This window comes from Amblyomma maculatum, chromosome 1 (assembly GCF_055883805.1).
Source record: "Amblyomma maculatum isolate TAMU_Amacu chromosome 1, ASM5588380v1, whole genome shotgun sequence".
Lineage (NCBI taxonomy): Eukaryota > Metazoa > Arthropoda > Arachnida > Ixodida > Ixodidae > Amblyomma > Amblyomma maculatum.
In genome coordinates this window covers 492422078-492447368 of record NC_139344.1, presented here as the reverse complement: position 1 = coordinate 492447368, position 25291 = coordinate 492422078, and the positions used below count along the sequence as shown (strand labels likewise).

General features: G+C 47.9%; 1 protein-coding gene across 1 annotated transcript in view; it reads left to right on the top strand.

The window, feature by feature from the left end:
• The window catches only part of LOC146210254 (WD repeat and HMG-box DNA-binding protein 1-like), a 309305-nt gene that overhangs the window by 28850 nt on the left and 255164 nt on the right, over window positions 1-25291 (top strand). The window contains exon 2 of the mRNA XM_084582118.1: window positions 23397-23449. Within this exon, the coding sequence (XP_084438244.1) occupies window positions 23402-23449 (48 nt within the window). The 5' untranslated portion in view covers window positions 23397-23401. The remainder of the gene's footprint in view (window positions 1-23396; window positions 23450-25291) is intronic.

Here is a 25291-nt window from a genome sequence, read left to right as displayed (position 1 = left end):
TCCTGTAAAATGTGGCGGTTCAAAAGTTTTACCTACCTGGAGCACCAGAAAGCTCACACTTGAAGTAACTAAATTTCATGTGTTTTTTCATGCGAAGTAAGCGAACTACGACAAAAGTTCCCAAAGGGAAAACAATTGAATTCCCTTGGAAGTATTCCACGCGTAATATCAACCTTGTGAACAATTATAGCCTGATTAGTCCTGCAAAGAGTAGCCGCGGCAAGTAGCCCGACTGTAGTCTGGCAAGCAGTAGTTGGCGAGGATATCCAGTCGACTACTCACATTTCATACCACACACTCGAAGAATAAACAGCCATTAACGTCCGCATTTCAATTCGGCCTCATATTAACTGCAGCCGCATTAGGTGCATCGTTTTCGCATTTTTTTTCTCTCGGTAGAACTGCATCATACCTGCCAATACGAGGCGCAATTATAAGTGCTTTTTTTTTTTTTTTTTTGCTCAGTACAATTTGCTGCCAGTAAAGCGTCCGCGCTCAAGTGCCCTATATATGAACGTATTCCCTCGTAAACGTATATGACAGGTTTAATTTTTCATATTTTATCTGAAGTATTGCCCTAGCTGTACTTGACATTTTTTAAATCTAAACAGATGGTTCACCCTTTAGTCAGCGGCACGTAGACAAATGTCCGCGATATATGTATTTGTTAATCACGAACAAAAAACAAATGCTTGAGTCGTGTATACGCTCCTTTTTTTTTTTTTTTTTTTTTTTTGCCGGTAACCGCAGTCCTTTAAATTTTCGCACACTGTATATGTCAATTGTGTAAGTGGTGATTAGCTAGGGTACGTAAAGGATTACAGACTACTGGCGATTCAAGATAAACGTTGTTAGGTATTAATAGCCTCAAGATGAAAAATGTGTTCGTAAATAAGGCTCGTAAAAAAATAAGCTCTTCCCAAAGAGCTTTGCTTCGCATGTATACTGTTTTTCTCCGCGTATTAGTAGCGCTCCTCGGCCTTTATTCCCTTATTGGAAGAACGAATGCAAAACACCCCACTTCGTTGGAAGCATTAAGTACAAATTGTTCATCTCGACGATTTATGGCCGTCCGCAGGAAGAAGAAATGTTGAAAGAGTTTTGAAATAGCGATTCAAACATCGCGCGCTGCTCCGTAGGACTATCCAAGCGTGCACGGCGTCTCCAGATTAACGTAATGGAATGGCAGGGATCAGTTTATCAGTAGCCTCTTTATTAAATATCGCACCAATTGCGTAGCGTGTGAAAATAGCACCAAAGAGAACCGCGACCCTCATCTTTACCGCCACTATCCCCGCGGCCGCTACGCACCGAGCGGCGAACGTGGCACGGACGGATGGACGGATGGATGGATGGATTGGATTGGATTGATTGATTGGATTGATTGATTGATTGATTGATTGATTGATGGATGGATTGGATGGATGGATGGATTGATGGATTGGATGGATGGATGGATGGATGGATTGGATGGATGGATTGATTGGATGGATGGATTGGATGGATGGATTGATTGGATGGATTGATTGGATGGATTGATTGGATGGATTGATTGGATGGATTGATTGGATGGATGGATTGGATGGATTGATTGGATGGATGGATGGATGGATTGGATGGATTGATTGATTGGATGGATTGATTGATTGGATTGATTGATTTGATTGATTGATTGGATTGATTGATTGGATTGATGGAATATAGGAGCGTCCCCTTTGAAACGGGGTGGTAGCAGTAGCTATCATGCTCATTTTTCTCCATATATTTTAATTATTGATTTAGAACGGTTAACTAAACCATCATTCTATTTATTAAATTTTTTTCCTACATTACTAGCATTGTCACTTCTCTGCTTTTGAGCCACCAATCTTCCAGTCGTTTTTTGCTAGTTTCCACCGCCGGTTTATTCACCCGGCCACAGGTATCTCCAAACCATAGAGCTTCAGGAACAGTGATTGCGTCTGCATCAACTTCCGGACGGATACCATTACATTCGAGTATAATATGGTCAATTGTTTCCCTCGAGTTTCCACATATAGCACATGCGTCATCTCCATTGTTAAATTTCTTTTTGTATAGTGTTCTAAGGCACCCTGATCTAGCTTCAAAAAGTAGGGCACTGCCTCTTGAGTTATCAAAGAAATCTTCCTTCCTGATCTGCATTTTCCACTTACGGTATAATCCACACTCTGTTTCTTTTCCATCGAATTTATCCAATTTTTACCTTCTGTGTTTTTCACCTGTTGCTTAATGCTCTTTATTTCTCCGTCCTTGTTACTAGCATACTTACTAGTTAGTTTCCTAGTTCTTTTTCTCCATTGTGAGTCCACGCTTTTTAAGTACAGGTATTTAAATACTTTAGCTGCCCATCTCTTACTGTCCAATTTGCTCGCGTTCCTCATATATTTTACTCTGAGCTTCCCGTACTTCGAAAGATGCCCAGCCCATATCTCCCTGTACCGCCTCATTTGTAGTTTTGCGGTGGGCACCTAGTGCTAATCGTCCAAAGGATCTCTGATGTATTTCTAATCTCGACTGTACCTCTGATTTTAGGCATAAAACCGCATTTCCGAAAGTCCGGGCACCATAATTCCTTTCCAAATACCCCTCAAAACCTCATACCTATTGTATCCCCACAATGCCTTATGCTTCATTATCCCGACATTCCTTCTCCCTTTGGCCTTAAGTGATTGCTCATGCTTTCAATGTATGCCAATCCTTCGTTTACCCATACCTCCAGATATTTATATTCAGCTAAATAAGACTTGAAATTTCTCCAACCAACACTTTTATTTTATAAAACCCAACGTTTCGGAGCCGGCTCGGCTCCTTCTTCAGGGGTGCATGACGCGGGGCTGCGTGCAGCTATAAGTAAAGGAATGGTCGAGGGGGAGAAGAAGGTGGGGGGGGGGGGGAGAATAGGGAGGGGGTGGAATGTGTGTGAAAGGAATGAGAAGGAAGGAGGGGGGTTTAGACGAGTGAGGGTGCCGCAGGTGCAGGTGTGCTCCTTTCACGTACAGTGCCGCCGCCACGCGGCCGCTTCCGGTACCGCCCTTGGGGGGATACTCGGAGAACGGCTCGTGCTCCTCCAGCTTAATTGCTGCTGCGCCTCCCGCGAAAATTCTTTGCGTGGAGCTCGGTACTGCAGCTCCTGTAGTGTGTAACTGCTTTTCGAGTTGAATTTGGCTCGCAGCCATGACAATAGATTATTAATATAACTTGTATTTTGGTGTGTGGGGCACATAGTAGGAGGGGAAAACATAAAAGCAGTCGAATCTTCCATACACCGATGTGTTCTGACTGCACGGTAAAAGGCGGGATAAACTTGCACATGTTATCTCCAGATTATATGTCCCGGAAGGAGAGGATAATTAAGTTAAGATCTTGGTAAGATCAAGTCGGTTACTTTATCGTGAAAAGCATCGTGATAAATCCTGGTCGACGAAGAAACACCCCCTTAGTGGCAGTATGAGCGGCGTAGCTATCTCATTTCTGGGATTATGCATGAGTCTCGTTCTTCCTTGCCACTCTAAACTCTGAGCAGAACCAAGTTTCGCAAAAAAAAAAAAAAAAAAAAAAAAAAAGACTGCGACTAAAGCTATGACGGTTTTCGGTGCGCATTTCTGATGTGAGAAGTTAGACTGGCGTAAGTTGCGAGCCATACGTAATAACATTTTTGACTGCCGACCATTTCATGGCCCACACATGTTCGAGAAGTTAAGAATGTTTGTTTCCTACCCGGCTGAGTGAATACAGTGTTTGCAATCAGCAGCTGCCAGATGAACGCTAAATTAGAAGCTTATATTGAACGTTACGGAGCATACACTCACAGTCCATATTCGGACTGTTCTCAAAGCCGGCGCTCTAGCTGCCTTGCTTTTCAAGTAGCTGTTCCCGAAAAAAACGTTTGTGTCAGCACTAGGTCGTCACTTGCGAAAGTCAAAATCACTGCCTATCAGAGGTGCTGCAAAGAAAAAAAAAAACAGGTTGGTTAAAGCGATCACAGTAGACCATCATTATTACCTTGTAGTGATGTTTCCTTGTGCCCAGACAAAGTAGTGCGTATTTCGATGCGACGGCGTATATTTTGAAGTGAAGGAAAAAATTTGCCCACATAAAATGCGGGGTTGGCCACTCGGCATACATGTGCTACGCGCGTGAATACGCAGCACGACTTCTTGAAATGCTGCAGTTCGCGAGTGCCCGTGATCCCTGGATAAAAGTTGAAAGTTTTATCTATATTCATGTTTATTCTGTCCCCGTCGAACGTTTCTCTGCAGCACTTAGTGGCGCGATTAGAGTCGCCTGGGAACCTGTCGTACTTGCGCACAACACAGTCAGCATGTAGGATGTTTCACGTACCTGACCAGCCACACTTGAGGGGTCCTTTGTATCGCACCCCTGCAACGCATGCTCACAAAAGGCTTGCATACGCTGACTGACAATACCGTGCATACCTTCGCACCCCAGAACACTCGCGCGAATATTTTAATGCAGCTTCAGGAAACGTAGCCCAGCGGACAGCCGGATCCCCTCAAGGGCAGCCATATTGGATTTCCAGTGGCGCCGCCTATAGCCCGTGAAAGTTGCGAATACAGCAGGGAGGTTGCCTGTTGTCCGGTTGATGTTATTTGCGGTAGACTGTATGTGCCATGACTCGAGGAGGCGTCTTTTGCGGTAATTGGTCTCGGTCTCCAAGATGAACGTTTCTTCGAAATTTATTCTGTGGTCGGAATCTTCTGAATGTTCAGCTATGGGGTTGCGTTCTCTTGAAAAATTTCGTACATCGTTCTTGTGTTGCCGAATTCTTTCTTTTAGGTTTTTTGTTTCGCCAATGTAGCTAGCATCACAGTCGGCGCAGGGAATTTTGTAGACAATGCCTTGGGCTCTTTCTCTTGGTGGTCGATCTTTGGGGAAGGGTAGCAGGCTCCCCAAAGTGTTTGAAGGCTTGTGCGCCACTCGAATTCCCTCTTTTCTTAGAATACGGGCGATGGTTTCGCTGGCGCCTCGGACATAGGGGACAGTGACGTACTTTTGAGATGTAGTTGTTTGCTGCTGGTTATTTTCTTCCCGGGGCCTGTCGTTGCGTTTTTGGCGGCGAATGATTTTCCGGATAAATTTTTTTGGGTAGCCGTTCATGGTTAGTTCCTTGCATATTAAGCGTTTTTCGTTTGCTTTGTCGGGCTCTGTGGTGCAATGTGTTTCCACTCTTTGTAATAAGGTCTTCACAACTGACGCTTTATGGCTTGTCGGGTGGTTCGAAGTGAAATGCAGATATCGCCCTGTGTGGGTGGGTTTTCGGTATACGGAGAATCGCAGGCGGTTGTTTTTTCGGGTCACCAGAACGTCCAAAAACGGCAGGGCGCCTCGCTTCTCCATTTCTAGGGTGAACTGAATCTCCGGTTGAATGAAATTTAGATGAGAGAGGAAATTTTGGACTTCAGATTTCTTAATAATTGAGAAACAGTCATCGACATATCTCAGAAAAATTTTTGGCGGTGGGCGGAAAGAGTTGAGAGCTCGTTCTTCGATGTGCTGCATAGTTATATTCGCCATAGCGACAGAGATGGAGGCACCCATTGGTGTTCCCTTAACTTGTTTGTAGAATTCTCCTCGGCATGAGAAGTATGTGTTTGATAAGCATAGTTCCAGAAGGCGGCATATCTCGTCTACACTTTGTGGGGTTCGTGCGCTGAGTGTATCGTCGCGTTGTAGGGCTTCTCGAGTGGCGGCCAACGCGAGATTTACAGGGACATTTGTGGAAAGGGACACCACGTCAAAGGAAACAAGGCACTCGTCGGCCTCAAGGCTCAGCTGGGATACGAGTTGGATGAAATGCCCGGCGTGTCGGACGTGGGTCGCGGTTTTTCCCGTGATTGGTGTTATGAGCTTGTGCAGGTATTCCGACAACGCACGGAGGGGGGAGAAACGGAAGTCGACAATTGGGCGTAGAGGAGTCCCAGGTTTATGGACTTTGGGCAGACCGTAGAAGGCTGGGGCTGATCCGTTGGTGCATGATAACTGCAGGTAGAGGTTTCGGTGGTTTGGGAGGTTTTTGAAAACTTCTTTTAATGCCTTGTTCAATTTTGCCTGGGTACTTGTTGTGGAGTCCTTCTTCAATTTTTCGTATTCTTGATTGTTGAGTAGAGAAGAAATTTTCTCGTCATAGTCCTGTCTGTCCAGAACGACTGTTGTGTTGCCTTTGTCCGCTGGGAGGATTACGATGGTCGTGTCTCTCTGAAGGTCGTTGAGCGCCTGCCGTTCATCCCGTGGTAGATTCTCTTCATTTCGGCGTGAATGCAGACCTTTCAGTACTCCGACTGTTTTGAGCCTGACTTCTTCTCGAGGACCTGTTTTCAGCTGTTGGAGGCCGTCTTCAAGAGCAGATACAATTTTCGGGAGAGGAGGTCCGTGAGCCTGAATATTGAATTTGTGTCCCTTGGCCAGAATTGAAGTTTCGGCGGGTGTTAGATTTCTGGAAGACAGGTTCGTGACCACGTTTGAATGGTCAGTAGGGGCGTTGTCAGGTCGAGGTTGTAATTCTGCCAGCTTCTTCATTTGCTTGGTGCGGTGTTTGTTGGCTTCGGAAGCTGCTGTCTCCTGGGCGAAGGCCTCAATGGGTGTTAGAAGCTTGGGCATCCTGTGCTCGAGCTGTCGACGAGCAAAAAAGGCGTCGGTTTCTTTTTTCTTGATCACTGTGCGGCACTCCCGTATCCGAGCAGTTACTAGGTGCTGTTCTGCCTTGTCGATGATGTTTCGTCCTTCCGGTGTGGAGACCGGGCGTCGGAGACGTAGGCAGTGTGGTACGACCTTGGTATCCTTGCACTTCTGGTTGAACTCCAGGTGGTTTGGTACACCGAGATACTCTTCATAGTCTTGACGTACTTCTTTGCAAGCTGCATAGCTTGCAGCCCGAAGTCTGCGCGGATAGATTGAAAGCTAAACATTTCGACAGATTTGCCTGTCTGGTTGGGTTGATAACTAAATAAGACTTGAAATTTCTCCAACCAACACTTTTATTTTATAAAACCCGACGTTTCGGAGCCGGCTCGGCTCCTTCTTCAGGGGTGCATGACGCGGGGCTGCGTGCAGCTATAAGTAAAGGAATGGTCGAGTTTTCAAAAACCTCCCAAACCACCGAAACCTCTACCTGCAGTTATCATGCACCAACGGATCAGCCCCAGCCTTCTACGGTCTGCCCAAAGTCCATAAACCTGGGACTCCTCTACGCCCAATTGTCGACTTCCGTTTCTCCCCCCTCCGTGCGTTGTCGGAATACCTGCACAAGCTCATAACACCAATCACGGGAAAAACCGCGACCCACGTCCGACACGCCGGGCATTTCATCGAACTCGTATCCCAGCTGAGCCTTGAGGCCGACGAGTGCCTTGTTTCCTTTGACGTGGTGTCCCTTTTCACAAATGTCCCTGTAAATCTCGCGTTGGCCGCCACTCGAGAAGCCCTACAACGCGACGATACTCAGCGCACGAACCCCACTCAGTGTAGACGAGATATGCCGCCTTCTGGAACTATGCTTATCAAACACATACTTCTCATGCCGAGGAGAATTCTACAAACAAGTTAAGGGAACACCAATGGGTGCCTCCATCTCTGTCGCTATGGCGAATATAACTATGCAGCACATCGAAGAACGAGCTCTCAACTCTTTCCGCCCACCGCCAAAAATTTTTCTGAGATATGTCGATGACTGTTTCTCAATTATTAAGAAATCTGAAGTCCAAAATTTCCTCTCTCATCTAAATTTCATTCAACCGGAGATTCAGTTCACCCTAGAAATGGAGAAGCGAGGCGCCCTGCCGTTTTTGGACGTTCTGGTGACCCGAAAAAACAACCGCCTGCGATTCTCCGTATACCGAAAACCCACCCACACAGGGCGATATCTGCATTTCGCTTCGAACCACCCGACAAGCCATAAAGCGTCAGTTGTGAAGACCTTATTACAAAGAGTGGAAACACATTGCACCACAGAGCCCGACAAAGCAAACGAAAAACGCTTAATATTCAAGGAACTAACCATGAACGGCTACCCAAAAAAATTTATCCGGAAAATCATTCGCCGCCAAAAACGCAACGACAGGCCCCGGGAAGAAAATAACCAGCAGCAAACAACTACATCTCAAAAGTACGTCACTGTCCCCTATGTCCGAGGCGCCAGCGAAACCATCGCCCGTATTCTAAGAAAAGAGGGAATTCGAGTGGCGCACAAGCCTTCAAACACTTTGGGGAGCCTGCTACCCTTCCCCAAAGATCGACCACCAAGAGAAAGAGCCCAAGGCATTGTCTACAAAATTCCCTGCGCCGACTGTGATGCTAGCTACATTGGCGAAACAAAAAACCTAAAAGAAAGAATTCGGCAACACAAGAACGATGTACGAAATTTTTCAAGAGAACGCAACCCCATAGCTGAACATTCAGAAGATTCCGACCACAGAATAAATTTCGAAGAAACGTTCATCTTGGAGACCGAGACCAATTACCGCAAAAGACGCCTCCTCGAGTCATGGCACATACAGTCTACCGCAAATAACATCAACCGGACAACAGGCAACCTCCCTGCTGTATACTTGCAAGGTCTTCGCTCTCTCCTGGCCACTTCACAGAAGAAAAGAAAAAAGTCGCCAGCGAGCACACCTGCACCTGCGGCACCCTCACTCGTCTAAACCCCCCTCCTTCCTTCTCATTCCTTTCACACACATTCCACCCCCTCCCTATTCTCCCCCCCCCCCACCTTCTTCTCCCCCTCGACCATTCCTTTACTTATAGCTGCACGCAGCCCCGCGTCATGCACCCCTGAAGAAGGAGCCGAGCCGGCTCCGAAACGTCGGGTTTTATAAAATAAAAGTGTTGGTTGGAGAAATTTCAAGTCTTATTTAGTTATCAACCCAACCAGACAGGCAAATCTGTCGAAATGTTTAGCTTTATATTCAGCTACTCCAGGTATTTCATGGCATTGTATTTTAAGACCCAGATCAGTTGAGCCGTTGAAAATCATCAGACCGGACGGAACTGCGCTAAACCTGAAGCCTAGAGCGTCCCCTTCGTCTCCGCAATACTTAACTAGAGTTTGCAATTCTTCCAGACTCTCAGCTAGCAGCACAATATCGTCTGCATACATCAAAGTGGGGAAGCGCTGCTCTACCGCCTTTCCACCTAATCTATATGACAGGTTAAAACCTAGGTTACTGTCTTGTATCCTCCGTTCCAGGTTTATCAAATAAAGCATGAACAGCACCGGTGATAGAGGACAGCCTTGTCTTAATCCTTTGCATACTTTGACATCCTCCGTACTTCTTATCCCTTCCCACGTAATTTCTACTTTGTTATCCCGGTATGTTTCCTGTAGGAACTCTATTATCTCATAACCGATACCTTCTTTTAATATGTTCCACAGGAGTCTCCTGCTTACGTTGTCGTACGCCCCATTTATGTCCAGAAGGGCCAAATACGAAGGTCTATTTTCCACTCTAGATATTTCGATGCATTGGGTAAGCACGAACAATCTATCATCTAAGCGCCTACCATTTCTGAAGCCGTTCTGAAGTTCTCTGAGTATCGTGTTACCTTCTGCCCATGCTTGCACCTTTAATTTCACCGCCTGCATGGCTAGCCTGTACATAATAGATGTTATGGTAATCGGCCTGTAGGATTTTATGTGCATCCTGTCTCCTTTCCCGTTATAAATCAAATTCATTTTACTCTGCCGCCAGCTGTCCGGAATTTGCTTATTCGTTATGACTGTTTCCAGAGATTTTAACGTTTCCTTACTTTTTGGACCGAGTTCATTAATCAGCTTGATCGGAATTAAATCTGTTCCTGTAAATGTGTTTTTAGGAATATTTTTTTCTGCCTTTTTCCAGTTTAGATTGGTCAGTTCTAAGCTGCTTTGAATTCTGCTACTTTGTGTTGCTTCCTGATTTGCGGAGATTACCCTATCGTCGCTCTTAAATGACTCGGCTCTAACTGATGTAATGTAGTTCACTGCGTTGTCTCCCTCTAAACGATTTCCCTCGTTATCTTGAATCCGATCCTGCTTTCTTTGATTCTTTTTCCCTAGCCAGCTTATATGGTTCCAGAATTTCCTTGCTCCGCCTCTAGAGGCATCGTGTATGTCAGCCAGCCATCCAGTGGCTCAATTGACTGTAGCGCACCAAGCGGCGGATGATTGACGCTTTCGACAAAGGCGCGCTGTTTGAATGCTAGCAAGCGCTTGCCGTACTGCCCCGTCCTGTTGGCACATTATTTCTATTCTGTACGGTGTGGTACTATTTTTCTATTTATTTTCAGCAATTAAATATAAAATTAGGTCACAATTACTCCTGACTGGCCATCAACGCAGCTGCGTCAAAGCCTGGACGGAACTTCTTGAAGCGGTGAGAATCGCCCAACATAAGATTAAATAGGACATGCACAGGTCGAACCATTTTAGAATTTGTGGTTCGAGAAACAGAGAGGGGCACTGCCGACAAGGTTGCCCTACCACCACAATGTCGCGAGAGCAGCATTGTCCGTCCCCTCCCTCGCAACATGAACCCAGAATACCACTAAGAAAGAGGGAAAAGAGAGCAGAAGCACTGGTTAAATAGTCAAAATAATTCAGAGTACAAAAAGTCGCCTAGGTAGACGCGGCAAGCGACCGATCGGGGTCGGCAGTCACCGCGGTAGTCGATGGTAGCGGCGCACCAGTCGTCTCCGCCACAATCCGCGGAGCAGAAACATAGACACGCCTGAAGAGGTCGCAATAGCGCTTGTTTGCGTCGGAACAAAGGCTAGATTGATCTTTAGCGACAGTAAAACTGCCATAGGGAACATCGCGAAAGGCAGGGTCTCGCAAGAAGTCACCAGAATTCTTTCAGCTGCAGCTAAGATCGATCGCAAGATCACCCTAATTTGGGTCTAAGCACACATGTCCGTCCCCGGCAACAAGGCGGCTCATTATTTAGCCCGATATCTCTACTTCCGGGCAAACGCGGAGCAGCCTGACTGGCAGGAGGTGATGGACGAACGTTTGCAAACCTATAAATAAATCAACGAAAATTATAGATTAGGAAGACGTCCGATGCTGCCACCGGATCTTAGCTTAAATAATAAAGAGGCCATAGCCTGGCGGCGATTACAAGCTGGAAATTTCCCAAACCGTGTCTAGTTGTTTCACGCCCAGCTAGATGATAGGAAAACTGATATACATGTAATTTTAGGAAAACGTAGCGCAAAGAAGACAAGGACAAAAAAGAAGGAGACACACACGAGCGCTCGCGTGTGTCTCCTTCTTTTTTGTCCTTGTCTTCTTTGCGCTACGTTTTCCTAAAATGCGAATGCACCAACTCGCCCAATTCAGCATTCTTGTGCGATATACATGTAAAGCCTGCGAAGCGAGGGGGACCCACGACCATATACTTTTTGAGTACCCTAAGTCTCCGGGCGCTAGGGGCAACATTAAAAGTAGAGAAGCCTGTGAGACCCTGCCGCAAAGCGAAGTCTCCTCTGACCAGCAAAGAGCCATCCGCCTGGTGGCTGAGGCCGCGAACCAACCAATGTACATCCGCCTGTCATTAGTCGCGGAGGTTTCATCACCCGTTCGTCAGGCCTGCGTGCCAGGAGCGGTGAGTAGGGGGCCTCCTAAACCGGTTGAAAATAACGTTTTAATTGACATAATGACTATGCATATACGAAGCTGACCCCGCCTGGCGCCTTGGCTGAACGTCGCACAGCACACAGAAGCAGACGCAGTACAGCAGGCATCAGCGGCGTTTGAAATTGATTTACATAATAGAAAAGACGCAGTATCTGTCACAATTCTCGAATTAGTCTAAATCTGAAGAGGGAAGGTAACAGATGAAGAAGAAAAAAAGCCCCTCAACGAATTAGCGCGGTTAGCGGGAGGGCAGAAGATTTCAGATATTAATAATAAATAGATATTCAGCTTTCCTAGGTTGAAGACATTAGCCTAGAAGCAATGAACGATAATTTCAGAAATATCAAAACTGAGTGCGCTGTAGAAGTAGCCGGTAGGATAGTTAGAAAGGATACCTTTAAGCTCTCTAAGGAGGCGGAAAATTTGATTAAGAAAGGCCAAAGTATGAAAGCTTAAAAATCCCACAGACCGATAGAATTGGCAGAGATATCAAATCTATAGTCAATAAGCGCAATGTGGCCTGTATGGAAGTATAAAATGGAGAAAATTGAGCTTGCAGTAAGGAACGGGGGAAGCCTTGAAGCTTAAGAAGATTGTTTTGTAGACCATTTGGTGATCCATACTTCAAGAAATGCTTCGGCGCAGCAGACAAGATGTAGAAAACACACCACAGAGCGCCAACTAACAACTGATTTTATTGAAACCCGCCGCAACGAATATGCCTGCTTTGCGTTCACCAACGACAAAAAATATAAAAAATCCAGTGAAAAGATCACTAGGTCCGAAATGATTAGCAAACATGGCATGCGTGAAACAAGCGAATATCGTCTGCACTAAATCTAATCTAATCACATCTGAACAAGTAAGCCTTGCGCTAAAAAGCCAGAAAAAGTCATATAGCATGCAATCATATAGCAAAACGCCAGCAGAGCATTTAAAGCCTTTATATAATGCAAAACAAAGGCAATGTGTCATACCTACCGAGCCAATGTTTCCTTCGTATTCAGATATGTGGCGCAAACAAAGACAAACACAGGAGAAGATCCACAACACACAGCATGTTTCATGGCAAGGCTCCCACAGTTGTTGACAGGTTTGCAGCACCAAAATGTTGACGATGTTGTCTGCCTCACATTCAGGCAGCACCCCTTTGATGGCAGATGATTGCTTGTGCAAAAGCAGTGCGATGATACAAGTGGAGCAGCTGGACTGCGGGCGTTATAGAGCAAAGAGCCCTAAATGCAAGGAAAGAAAATCTCCATTAAATCGATGCCTCTAAATCATGATAACAGCATACCACGGCTCTTCTCTCTTTAGTTAATCTATAATTCCAATTGAAAGCTGTCTCAAAAAATGGACTAATTGCAACTCTATGTTACACATGGTATAACATAGCTGTGCCAGGGCGGTGGGGCGACAGTTAGCATAACGACCGGAAAATGCATACTGATGTTTCATGCAGTCTTGATGCTGCAGCAAAGTGTCATGGTGCGAAGAAGAAAATTAAAAGCAGGCACGGTCGCCAAACGTGTGCTACACAACCGACGCGACTAGAGGTGTGCACGGGCATAAATTTTGAGCCCGACCCGGGCATCATGCTACAAACCCGAACCTGGCCTGGAACTGAAATTGCCTGAGCCCACCCAGCGCCCACACTTAAGGCTCCGGCCCTGCTGGAGATGCTATAACAGACCAGTTGCAAAACCTACAAGTCGGCTTCCCTGTGAGGCAGGAATTCGTGCACAGTGGCGACAGAACCTGATTCAGGGATAATAGTTAGGTGCAGTACATGCATCTACCACAGTCCACGCTGCTTGGGATGCAGTTCCCCACGCACAGGCCATTGTCAGAGAAAGGTTTTTGGGCATTCTTAACACTGGAATAAAGGGGGGCGCACTGTCGGGTGAAGAAAGAAAATTTAGAAAAGGGACACTAACCGGAGAGGGTAATAGTGGGGCGACAATGCGCACGCGAATAATACTGTGACGAATGGGCAAGAGGTGCGGGAATTAACCTACCCGTCAGGCGATGTGCTAGCACTGTACCCCAAAGTCTATGCCGCCATTGTGCAGGAATGTCTGCCGCACCGGGAAGCTGACGTGTAGGTTTTGCAACTGATCTATTGCAACTAAAGCAACGATACAGAAAGAAAAAAATAGGCGACAATCCCTGGCGATGCATCGCGCGACGACGACGCCAACGCCTGTCGCTGCCGCTGGTGCACATCGCACAGAGCGAAGGACCTCAGCGACAGAGACGCGTTTTCAGCCTTGCTTTGTTAGCGCCGCCTCCTCGTTTGGTAAATGAGTACAGTTACGCTATATCCGGTTTCTTGCACTAAACAGCAACACTGATGAAATTTCTTGAAAAACGTCGAGCCCCCCCCCCCCCCCCCCCAAAAAAAAAAAATATGGTCCCAGCGCAGCGGCGTGCTACTATACTGCGATGCAGACATGATTTAAAGCAGTGGCGTTTTTCTGCAACTTTCGAAAATTAGAAATATCTAGCCACACTAGCATTTTTTGTTTTGCAATACTACCCTACCAAGCTTTTACTAAACCGTCTCGATGCGCTCATATATGTACGGATCAGACGAAAAGAGCGTCTGCAGGATTTTCGCTCATACCGGACTAGGGAAACAAACATTGCATGCAAAAAAGAAACAACTAAGGTGAGTACCCCGAAGCCTTTTGCGATTGGCTACCTCGCGAGCTGGTTCCAGCATCATGAGCGATTTTCTAAAAACCCAGAACCTGGGCGACAGCGCCGAGCGGCAATGCTTTAGCGGTCCTCAGCGCACTGCGCATCGTACTGCCGCGCGACTCATGCGGTCAGCGTTTTATCGCACCAGACACGAGAAAATATGCTTTTGCCCGGACTCCGCTGTCTCCGCCCGAGGTCAACCGAGGGAACCCGAGCGGCCGAGCCATGCAACGGCTATGTGCCGTTCCAGCCACTGTAACGCCGTGAATATCCGAAGTTGGCTTTTAGGGCTACGATACCACGCATTTGTTTACTTTAGAAAATCAGTACTCTGCAAAACAGTGACGGTTTAACTTGAAATAAGCTGCAAAATGATCGGCATCAAGTCGCGCACACTTGAGAACCACTTTTTAAAACTTAACAACGTAAGAAATATGCTGAAAGAAGACAAATCTCCATAGCACATGGCTTACGCAGCCTGCAGCAACAATGAAATGTAAGACAACGCTTGTAATTTAAAAAATGCTCAATCTAAGAGGCTAATATTTTGCTCCAATATACACAAACGCTTTATGAAATCTGAATAAAAAAATTTGAAAACTTACATGGAATATTTAACGGAGCGCCCTCTTTGATACAAAATACAACTGTCGCCGTCATGCCGGCTAAGCGATTGTCGCGTCATCCTTCGAGCTTTTTAGTAATCGCCTTTTCAGCAGCAGCAGAATAGATGCACTCTGCGGCTGCTCATCTATGTAGGGCTCTGTGCCAGCAGCGAAGTGCGTCGTCGCTCTGTAGAGGCGCCTAGCTGTTTTGTTTCAACACCCAAACCTGTTTAAGTTGTATTTTGTGAATGCTGTGTTCTACTACGAATAGTTTGTTCACTTTTAGGATACCAACGAAAATGCTTTCATACAATAGTGCTCAATCGAGTGGAATATTTCAATCACCCTGAAATGAGGATTTGAAGCAAGTTTGTTGAAAATTATTGAGCTAAGCATCTCAGTACCACGACTTGACACCTCTTTATAAGCTAGTTGCATACGATGCTTACATGTTTTCTCATATATCCGCACCGTCAGCATCATTCTATCTGCTAGATTAGTCGTTTGTTGGCCCGATTCATTAGGCGCTTGTTTCTTTCTCACAGTTTAATTTCTTGCGTATATTTTATTGGCCAAGAAAATGCGGTAAAAGCAAATTTCTCTATGCAACCTGTTATGAGAGCCCGGAAATGTTTGAAAGAAGTCTCCAGTCTGTTAGCGTTCGTGTTTTTATTACTGCGCAATTCCTTCCCCTGGGCGGCGGCCGTCCGCCCCTTGGACCCTGAGTGGTGCGTCGACCCGTCCACCGCTTTGGCGCACCTGCGTGGATTTCAACGCGCGCATGCAACCTCGGACCTTGCTCGCATCGCATGCGGTGAGAGAGTGCGATCCGGGGAACGACAGAAGTGCGAAGTGCGCGAGGACGGGATTGAGCGGTGCGTCAGCACGGAGAGCAGGCGCTGGAAAACTATGCGAACGAGCGTGTGCGAAACAAAGATGTGTCATTGTAATCCAGTTGTTAATAGACCCATTGTACATTTTCGTATTTTATTTGTGTTTCCAGTCTTTACTTTCACATTTTGTTTTCGTTCTAATGCGAACAAGTCAGTTTACATGTGGGTAATCTCTCCATACACAATATTGGTTAAAAAAAAAAAAAAAACTCCCTTCCCCGCGCACGCCTGTAACTGTTCACCATGAAGGTAGTTGGAGAATAATAAGCTTTGATACCGTATTAAGCTTAATTGTAAAACAACGACTGCTTTATTTAGTTTTTGAACTCTACAGTTATTCCTCCTTGCCATTTGTAGCGCAAGCATTGTAATGCAGTGAACGACGACGGATTCGCGAAATTGGGGGTTGAATAAAAGCGGAGAAACGTTACAGACTTCTTTTTTTCGCACTTGTGCAAAAAAAAAATAATCCAGAAATTCAAAAATTATGCTATCAATGCACTTGCATGGCGTCCAATCAAATGTTGTTCTGCTGAGCTGCCGTTCTTGTATACTGGCTGCTACACGAAGCTATTTTGATTTCCTATGAAATTCAGTGTGACAAAGCCCCACGCGGATATATTTCGCGTTTCAAGTTCTTGTGAAATGTGGAAGCCGGTCCGTCGCCGTGCCGCGGGCGACTCTAGCTGGCTCTGCGATCATTTTTGCCACTGCAGTGATTTGAATATTCGCGGCTTGTTTAGCAAATAACTGGCGTTCTCGTTTGCCGAATGAGTGTTTCAAGATAATCATAGAGCATTTACCAGTACCGTATGTGTGCGATATCCCATCAGTGATTAATGCGCCATGGTCATTGCAGTCGTATTTTTGATTATACACGTATGGAATGGTCTACTCTCGCAAAGCCTAAGACGTAAGTTACGCTAGCTCTACGTACGAGCCAAAGTATAGCGGCTGACGCATTGCGTCGTAAATTCCCGCCCGGGCGGCGGCCGTGTGCACCTTGAACCACACGTGGAGCGTCAGGGCCTTCGTCTTGGATTGCATCGCGCAGCGTGTAACCCGACAACCCTACCTGCAGATCGCATCCACTCGGGCAAGTCGCGCCGCTGTTGCTGGCGCCGTGCCTCCATGTTTTTCTTCCTTTGTGATGTTTTCAATGCACCTAGCAAGCAGCGAACAGAGCTTTCATATTTCGGCGCGAGTGAGTGCCATCAGTGGACTGGAACAGAAGTGCGCGGTGTGTCGTCAACAAGGGCGGACGCTTGAGAAAAAACAAATGTGCGAACGAGTGCGATGAAGAAAAGTGAAACTGTAACCCAGTTATTTGTTTTAGCCTAACCTTAATATTATTCATACTGAGATTGTCCGTGCAGTTTTCTCTCCATTTTTTTTTCTAATACTTCCCTTCTTAGAGCGACAACGAAGCAGGAAGCGTCGATACGATTTGCCATATGTGGGAACGTCCATGCATGTGCGGACCGACGTTTAATTTACCGCTCAATAACCCAGCTTTAATTTAGATCACCATTGTTAAATCGTTTAAGAGAAAGTATGTGCTGCGATGCTTCGTATTCGTATAGCTTAACGGCCTAGTGTATTTTTAAAGTTTATTTCGATGGAAGCGCGCTCGCCATAGACGATCTGAGTCACGTACGAGCCTAAATATGCCGATGCTTATCGCTCATTTTTTGCATTGCACTGCATGCGTGTACTGCGGTAATCGTCTGTTTGAAGCCGCTGTTGTTAAACCTAATACACTCGTGGGTAAAGAAATTTGCTACAACTTTTGGAATTCTCTTCACCCAGAGCAGCAGGAATCGGCACGGGAGCAGCTATGAAAGAACCTAGACCATTGCCGAAGAGAATACAAAAAATAGCAACCATTGCCTACGCACGATATATGACATGTCGTTTTGATTCTTTCTAATCTACCGGTCGGCGTGGAGCTATTTATCGCCGCCGCCGCCCTGACGGACCAGCAAACGGTGGTGAAGTTATTGATATTTGACGCCGTTGACCGATTGTCGGTCTCATCCAAATTCGTCACAGTCTACATTTGGATTGATTACAGTGCCAGCTTAAGTCAATGAAGATCTAGTGTAAAAGAACACAGTGTAATCCCAAGCAACATCAACAACAGCTAGCTGGGATTAAAGCAAACGCGACTGAACCCAGCACCGCGGAACTATTACTATTTAGACACAAGATTTCCGAAGTATTTAAAATTGCAAAGGTAACTTGAAAACATCTATTATAAGAGCACAGTTAACGACTCCAAGTATTAAACGAGCCTGCCAACCGCAAAAGCACGCTAATGCGGTTTCCCACGGAATATTTCCACCACATACTAATTTGCACATTATATTGACCAGTAGGTGAAATAGACAAGACAATGTTGACTGAAGTGTGTGCGAATGCATTCGGCGGGACATGGTAACAGAATTGACAGTATTGTCCAGCATATGCCATATATTAGCCAACGTCAGTGGAGTAATGGCTAACGCTGTTCGATATAGCCATCCTTATGAAAGGGCAATGCCAATACTGTTGATATGTAAGGTATGCCAGTGTATATCTGACATTGGCTGGCCATTGTAACAGAGCTCACATTATTGTCCAGCATATGTCGAATATTGGCCAACATCAGTGGACTGACGGCTAATGCTGTCCGTTATAGCCATCCTTATCTCATGGCAGCGCCAACACCGGTGATACGTCGGATATCCAGGTCCATCATTGCCATCCTTGTATAATGGTACCACCGATATTGTCAGGGCGTCGGATATGACGGGCCAATGTTGTTATCAATATAAATAGGTACGAACAATATTGGTTACCAATGGAATCCTCAGGGCCAGTGTTGGATGTGTTATAGAATGGCACAACCAATACCAGCCATAAGATGGCAGAGCTGGGCCTACATAGGGCTGATCTCTGCCAACTCACTGACAATATTGGCCCGGGCTCTTGTGCTGCCTGGGGAAGGCGGCTGAGGGCAGAGCGGGAGTCACATAGCACGGCACACCTGGGTGGCGGCGGAGTCAGTTCAAGCAGTAGATCCAGGCCTAGGCGTAGGCCTAGCAGCTCCGCCGTGGTGGAAGAACCCAGGAATGACAGGTGCAACTGTCTGTGCAGTTGCAGGGCGGGGATGGTAGCCGCCGCTGCTAGCGAGCAACTATCTCTGGCCACGGAGCCGTCGCTGTAAACGAGGAGGGGGTGTTGGAGTTCCTCGTAGATGACTGCTCTGGTCAGCTGCTGCACTGCACAGAGCGGTGTGGTGCGTTTCCCCGCGATTCCGACAATCTCTCGCTGAACCTCCGTAGCAGCGGGCGAGAAGAGGTCGTAGGGGGCCGTTGCATTGGTGAGCTGCTCGTACTCGAGCAGCCCCGCTCCCAGTGGCGATGATGTCGCAATCGATGTAATAGCGGGCCGCCGTCCTTTGCGCGCTGTAGGCGATCGATGTGTCGAAGCGCCCGCCGCGTGGCCTGAAGTTGTAAAGGCCACGCACCTGCCTCGGCCAAAGTAGCTGCGCATTGAGAGTTCTGAGGAAGGCCGAGGCAAATGCGGAGCGCCTTGCGATGATCGACCTCTAGCTTCTTCCAGCATGGTTTGAGCTGTGTGACGAGCGGTAGCGCGTAGAGTATCGCCCCCAGAGCCGCGGAGTTGTACAGCCGTAACGCTGCTTGCTGGAGATGCCCTGGCCTCGAGCAGTGAGCCTGTGTACGGCGGCGGTGGTTCTCTTCATCTGCAGGCAGGCCTTGATCGCCGCGGGTCGGAAGGAAAGGCGCTGGTCTATGTCCAACCCCAGGTACCGCACCGAACGTCGCCACGGCAAGAGGGTCCCTTCCAGTGTGAGCGGCGGTGGTTACTAGCACGAGCTTGGAACACAAGCCATTGCGACGGATTTGGCCGCGCTGAGCGAGAGACCTAGGCCGTGCTGACAGTCGCTCACCGCCGTCAGAGCAGCCTGCAGGCACGCGCGCACCCGTGCTGTCTCGCCCGGCGGTCCCAGGCACCACAGAGCGATATCATCTGCGGGTCTCCCGCGCCATGTATTCATTTGGCGCAAATAAAACCATTATTATTATTATTATATGGATATGTACGCATGGTGCCGGCAGCCTGTAGGCAGGCAGCCCGGCACCACCGACATCGCCACATTGAACAGAAAAGGTGACAGGACAGTGCCCTGCGGCACGCCTAGCCCTACCGGGCGAGGCGCCGAGAGAGCACTCTCCACGCGAGCGCGCATGGAGCGCGCCTGGAAAAAGCTCCGAACGTATTGTAGCAAGCGTCCGCCCACACCTGCCTTCTCAAGCGTCGCGAGAATGGGAGCGCGGCAGACGTTATCAAACGCGCCCGACACGTTCAGCAGTAGAAGCAACGCAACCTGCCTCACTGCCTTCGCGTGCTCGAGTGCGCTGACAACATCGGAGATGGAATCCGCAGTGCACCGCATTCCGCGAAAGCCCGTCTGCCGCTCATCAAACAAATCCACCGCCGCAGCCTGCCCGTTAAGGCGATGTAAAACCATGTGTTCCATGAGCTTACCAGCCGCAGATGTTAGCGCCACTGGACGGTATCCCTCGAGCTGGGTTGGTGGGCGTCCTGGCTTGAGGATGGGGCAGACGACTGCCGTGCGCCAGCCCTCCGGTAGGGTCCCGCGTTCCCTAACTAGGTTGATCCGCTGCAGGAGAACCAGCCGTTGATCTGCGTTCAGGTTGCTCAGCATCTGGTAAGTCACCCCATCCGGCCCTGGCGCCGAGCGACGGTGGCAGCGCTGTAGCGCATTGTTGAGCTCCGTCATTGTGAAGGGGGCATCACAATGGCCACCAGGGGTAGGAGCGCTGGCGCTGTCTCCGGGGCTCACAGGGGAAGTTTGGCTGCCTGCGTTCGCGGGACTTTGCGGCGCAAAGCGGTCCGCAAACCGCTCAGCTAGCTCCTCGTAGCTAAGGCCGCTCGACATGGCGAGAGTGGCCAGCGGCTGCGGGTTCGCTTGTGGCGTTGTGATGCGTCGCAGGATGGTAAAGAGCCACCGCGAGCTACAGTCTTCCTCCATCTTCCTGCAGAGTGATGCCCACTGCCGGCGGTAAAGTTTGTTGGAATGCCGCCTCGCTGCTGCGTCCAGCCGATTGTATACTGTCCAGTCAGTTGGTCGGTCCGTCCGCCGCGCTCGTCGCTCAGCTTTGTCGCGTTTTTGTCTCGGGTCGAGCAGCTTGTTGTCGGACGTTGGTTGCCCTGCCCGAACCTCTACGCGGCGAGTGGCTTCGAACGCGCTACGGACGAGACTGGAGAAGAAATCCGCGCCGGACGTAGCTGCGGCTTCTACTTCGCTACGGAAGCGCGGGTCCAGTTGACAATGGAGTAAGTGCGCGTGGCGCGAGCTTCCTTGGCAGTGCGCTCAATAAGGATGGAGAAGTGATCAGAGCCCCAAAGTGATGGTGCACGATGCCAGGTCGCCTCGATGCCGCTGGACGCGAACGCAGCGTTTATGCAGGAGCCGGGTGTGCCGCGTCGCGGAAGGTGGGCTCGCCGGTGTTCAGCGGTGTGAGTCACAGCTGTGTTGCATGGCGTGTAGGTGATCTCTTCGCGCACTGTTTCTCCGGCAAGTGTAAGCTTGGACGGTACACCATCGCTCCTGTCACGTGGCGTTCCTTGGTGCGCATTCAAGTGTGGCATTGCAGATGGCAGGGACGCATCCTGCCTCGTCCAATCAGAACGCCGCAAAAGCGGGACACACTTTGTCCACGACAGCTTGAGCCATTAAAGGCTGTCGCCTTAAATAGTTCCATGAAAGCAAATTTTATTTTTCTGAAGAGCTACAGTGCTATCACTGATGCACATGTTCCCCTTCTTTTTAATCAAAAAATCTTCAAGAATTTCTCTTGCCACCTGATCGCGACTTCTGCCTAGAATACTGATTACTGCTAACCATTGGCTCACATTCACAATCTATACAGAGAAGAGGCAAATTCGATCCTTCTTTATCTAACGATTTGTTATGCTCTCGTGCGCTGCCATTGACGCAACGACGCGTCTGAGCTATGTAGGCCAAACGGGCCCTTCCACAACGTAGTGGGATTTCATACACCATGCCGTCGGCGCATGAAACAAAATGCTTACCATGCCTCGTATAGCACTCGGGTTTCATTATGTGCACAATTTTGAGCAAACATCTCCGAGCTTTTGGGGTGCGAAAAACAACGGAAATCTCGTAACGGCTTGCCACCTTCTTGAGGTTGTGCGCCACTCGTTGTATATAGGGACCACTTGTGGTCGCCTAGTTCCCACCTCGCTATTAAGCTTCTTCTTGCGTCGCAATTTTTGAAGAAGGGTTTCAGCTACACCGCAAATGACAGAACACGGGGAGCCAGCCATTTAAAGCATTTCAATCTGATTATTGAAGCTAGCCTCGGCCATGCGAGCACAGGATGTAAGTTGCGCGGATTCCAGGCAAAATGAAGCGATCGCCCTTTTGACCGGCTCGGAGTGCGCAGATCGGTACGGAAGTAGCGTTTTCTTTTTTTTTTTTTTTTTTGCCCGAGAGGAATACAACCAGCACATTCTACATTCTAAGAATTTCATGTTCATATCTAAAAACTGTAGGCTGTCAATGTCTGGGAGTGCATGCGTAAATGCAAGCCCTAGTTCCCTTGTCTGAAGGCGAATATTATTTTTCCCATAGTCCTGTGATACATCATTGTAGCGCTAGTTTGTAGTATAAGAAAGTCGTCCAGGTATTTAAAAATTTTCAGCACAAGGAAATTGTCAAGGAAAGAGACTTAGTTACGGCCAATAGATAATAAAACTATGTTAAACAGCACAGGGGCAGCACAGGAACCAAATACATATCACTTTTCTTTACACAGATTCTAATTTCAAACGTAACTACTGTAACCTCAGAAATATTTTATAATGAAACTTTATTAAGAAACGTTTTTATGATGACCTGCTTCGCCACGCATTTGATAACCTGTGTTGGGTGGTAATGAGCAATGTTCGTATTTTAACTTGTTTTTGTTTGCTTTTGCATTTTAGGTTCTGACTGCTTTTGCTCTGAATACGTGACACTGCTTTTGCTACGAGTTACTGACTTGTATTTTGTTCTGTTTTTGTTTTGTTTTGACGTTTTAGGCCTGACTGCTGTTGCTTTCGTATACTTGACACTGCTTTTGCTACGATATTGACTGACTGCTATTGCTAACATTTGTTTCGTTTATTTTTGTTATCTTTGTATAAGTGTTTTGTCATAAGTGTTTAGTCATGCGTTTGCTGGTTTTTGATACCAGCAGGGTTGGGTGCGATCAGGCTTTGAGCACTTGTGTCACCGAGAGTTTAAATTTGTCCCTTTTGTTTCAATGAGCAGTTTGTAGATTACGCATGTTTTGTCCTTCTCTGCTTGTGTTGTGTTCTTTGCGCCGTAGTAGTTTCCATGTCATGAAGCGACTCGCCCAACAGGCCGTTTTTCTAAAGTACCCTTTTTGTTCCGCCCCTGTCGTTGGTATGCGGAATGAAGCTTAATCACAGTCGTCACTGCAGGTCACATGGCGGACTCCGAAGGTGACGGCGCCACCCAGGAGTACCGACGATTGGTAAGGCCGTCTGAGCATGATGTCTGTCATAGTTTGTAGCGTTAACCGTTTCTACTGCCGCATTCCTGATCACAAAAAGCAGATTGAGCAAACTTCGTTCTATGGCGGCGTATTTTATACCATCTTTTTTACGATGAGTTTGGGCCGGGACCTGAAGATGGCGTGAGCCGTCTGCGCATATGAAGGATGCGCCAAAACCAAGGTTTTAAACAGCGGCACCTGTTAAAGCAGGTATTTGTGTGTACTGTGCGACACCACAGACCCCGATCACCCATGTTTAGCCGTACGTGGCATCGCCGTCTCTGAGGAAAAGGAGATCCTGCTGGTTCAGCCGATGGCAAGAGTAAGGCCCCTCGACGGAGGCAACACACCACTTTGGCCCACGCTTCCCATAGACGGCACCTCCGGCATGACTCACCCGGGGGAAATCGGCAGTCGCCTCTTCCTGCCCTCCCCTCCATCTTTCACTTCCCTATCTTCTTTCCTAAACTCTCCTGTCCTCTACTCTCTTCTTGGTTTTTCCTTACTTCCCGGCGGCGAGGGTTAACATTGTGTGGAGTAACTACCCTGTGTTGCCCCATATTAAGTTTGTAAAGAAAAGGTTCCGATTAAGTGGACAGATAGCCTAGAAAGAGGAAGAGGAAGTGCTTTTGCGGACCAGCTGACTCAAAGTTAAGCCACCATCACTCCGGTTCCGCTCGCTACCAGTGCCCGTTACCAGTGCCTGGACCCCCGCTTAACACTTGGTGGAGGTGCGGGGTATTTATCTTCCATTTCCTCGTCCTGGAGCTCCGCAGCCGCCGAATTCCGACCTCAATGACTGAGTCCAGCACCAACACCACCGGCCCCACTCTCTCGGTCCCTTCTATTCCTTGCACCGGGGGGCTTCGACAGCGGGACCCGCCGATCTTCAGCGGTACCGACGATCAGGACGTGAAGGACTGGCTTTCTTCGTATGAACGCATACCCACAATAAGTGGGATGACATCCTGAAACCTAACGTTATCTTCTATCTGACCTAAGTAGCAAAGTTGTGGTTCACAAATCATGAGGCTGACATTCCAACTTGGGCTTCGTTCAAATCCCGATTTGTGGACGTCTTCGGACGCCCTGCGGTCCGCAAGCTTTGCGGCGAACACCGTTTGCGTGAGCAGGTGCCGCAGAAAGGCGAAACTTTCACTAGCTACATCAAAGACGTTTTAGATTTGTGCTACCGTGTAAATGCATCGATGAGTGAAGCCGGGAAGATTCGCCACATCATGAGGGGAAAGTGTATTCAACATTCTCATGGCAAAAGATCGCCGCACTGTAAGTGATGTCACGATCAGTCAAAGTTACGACGACCTTCGTCGCCAACGCATCGTCCCTCGACAACCTGAACTTACGATCTCGGCTATGTGAGATGCCACTGTAAGCTTCACACTTATTCAATAAATCAGACTTCGTAAGGGAAGAAGTTGCACGGCAATTATCGCTAATTCTACACGTTCCGCATTCCAGCTCACGCCTGGCTCCGACTATACGCCAGGTGATTCAGGAACAAGTTGCCGACGCACTTCCGCCCCCTCGACAACCTACTCTTCATGCCGCGCCACTGACAGCTCCGCTCATTCATGCCGACGCTGATCCGACGTCCGGACCCACTCCACTGTCTTAGGCTGAGGTTGCCGCAAGACCACCCCCTCCTACGCCTTTGCCATCGTATGATCCGCCTCAGCGCGCATTTTTCACTGAGCGCCGTGCGCCACCTATTCTACGCCCTTGGCGCACACCTGACAACCGGCTCATTTGCTTTGCATGTGATCTCCCTGGCCACGTTGCACGCATGTGGCCCCTTCGCCC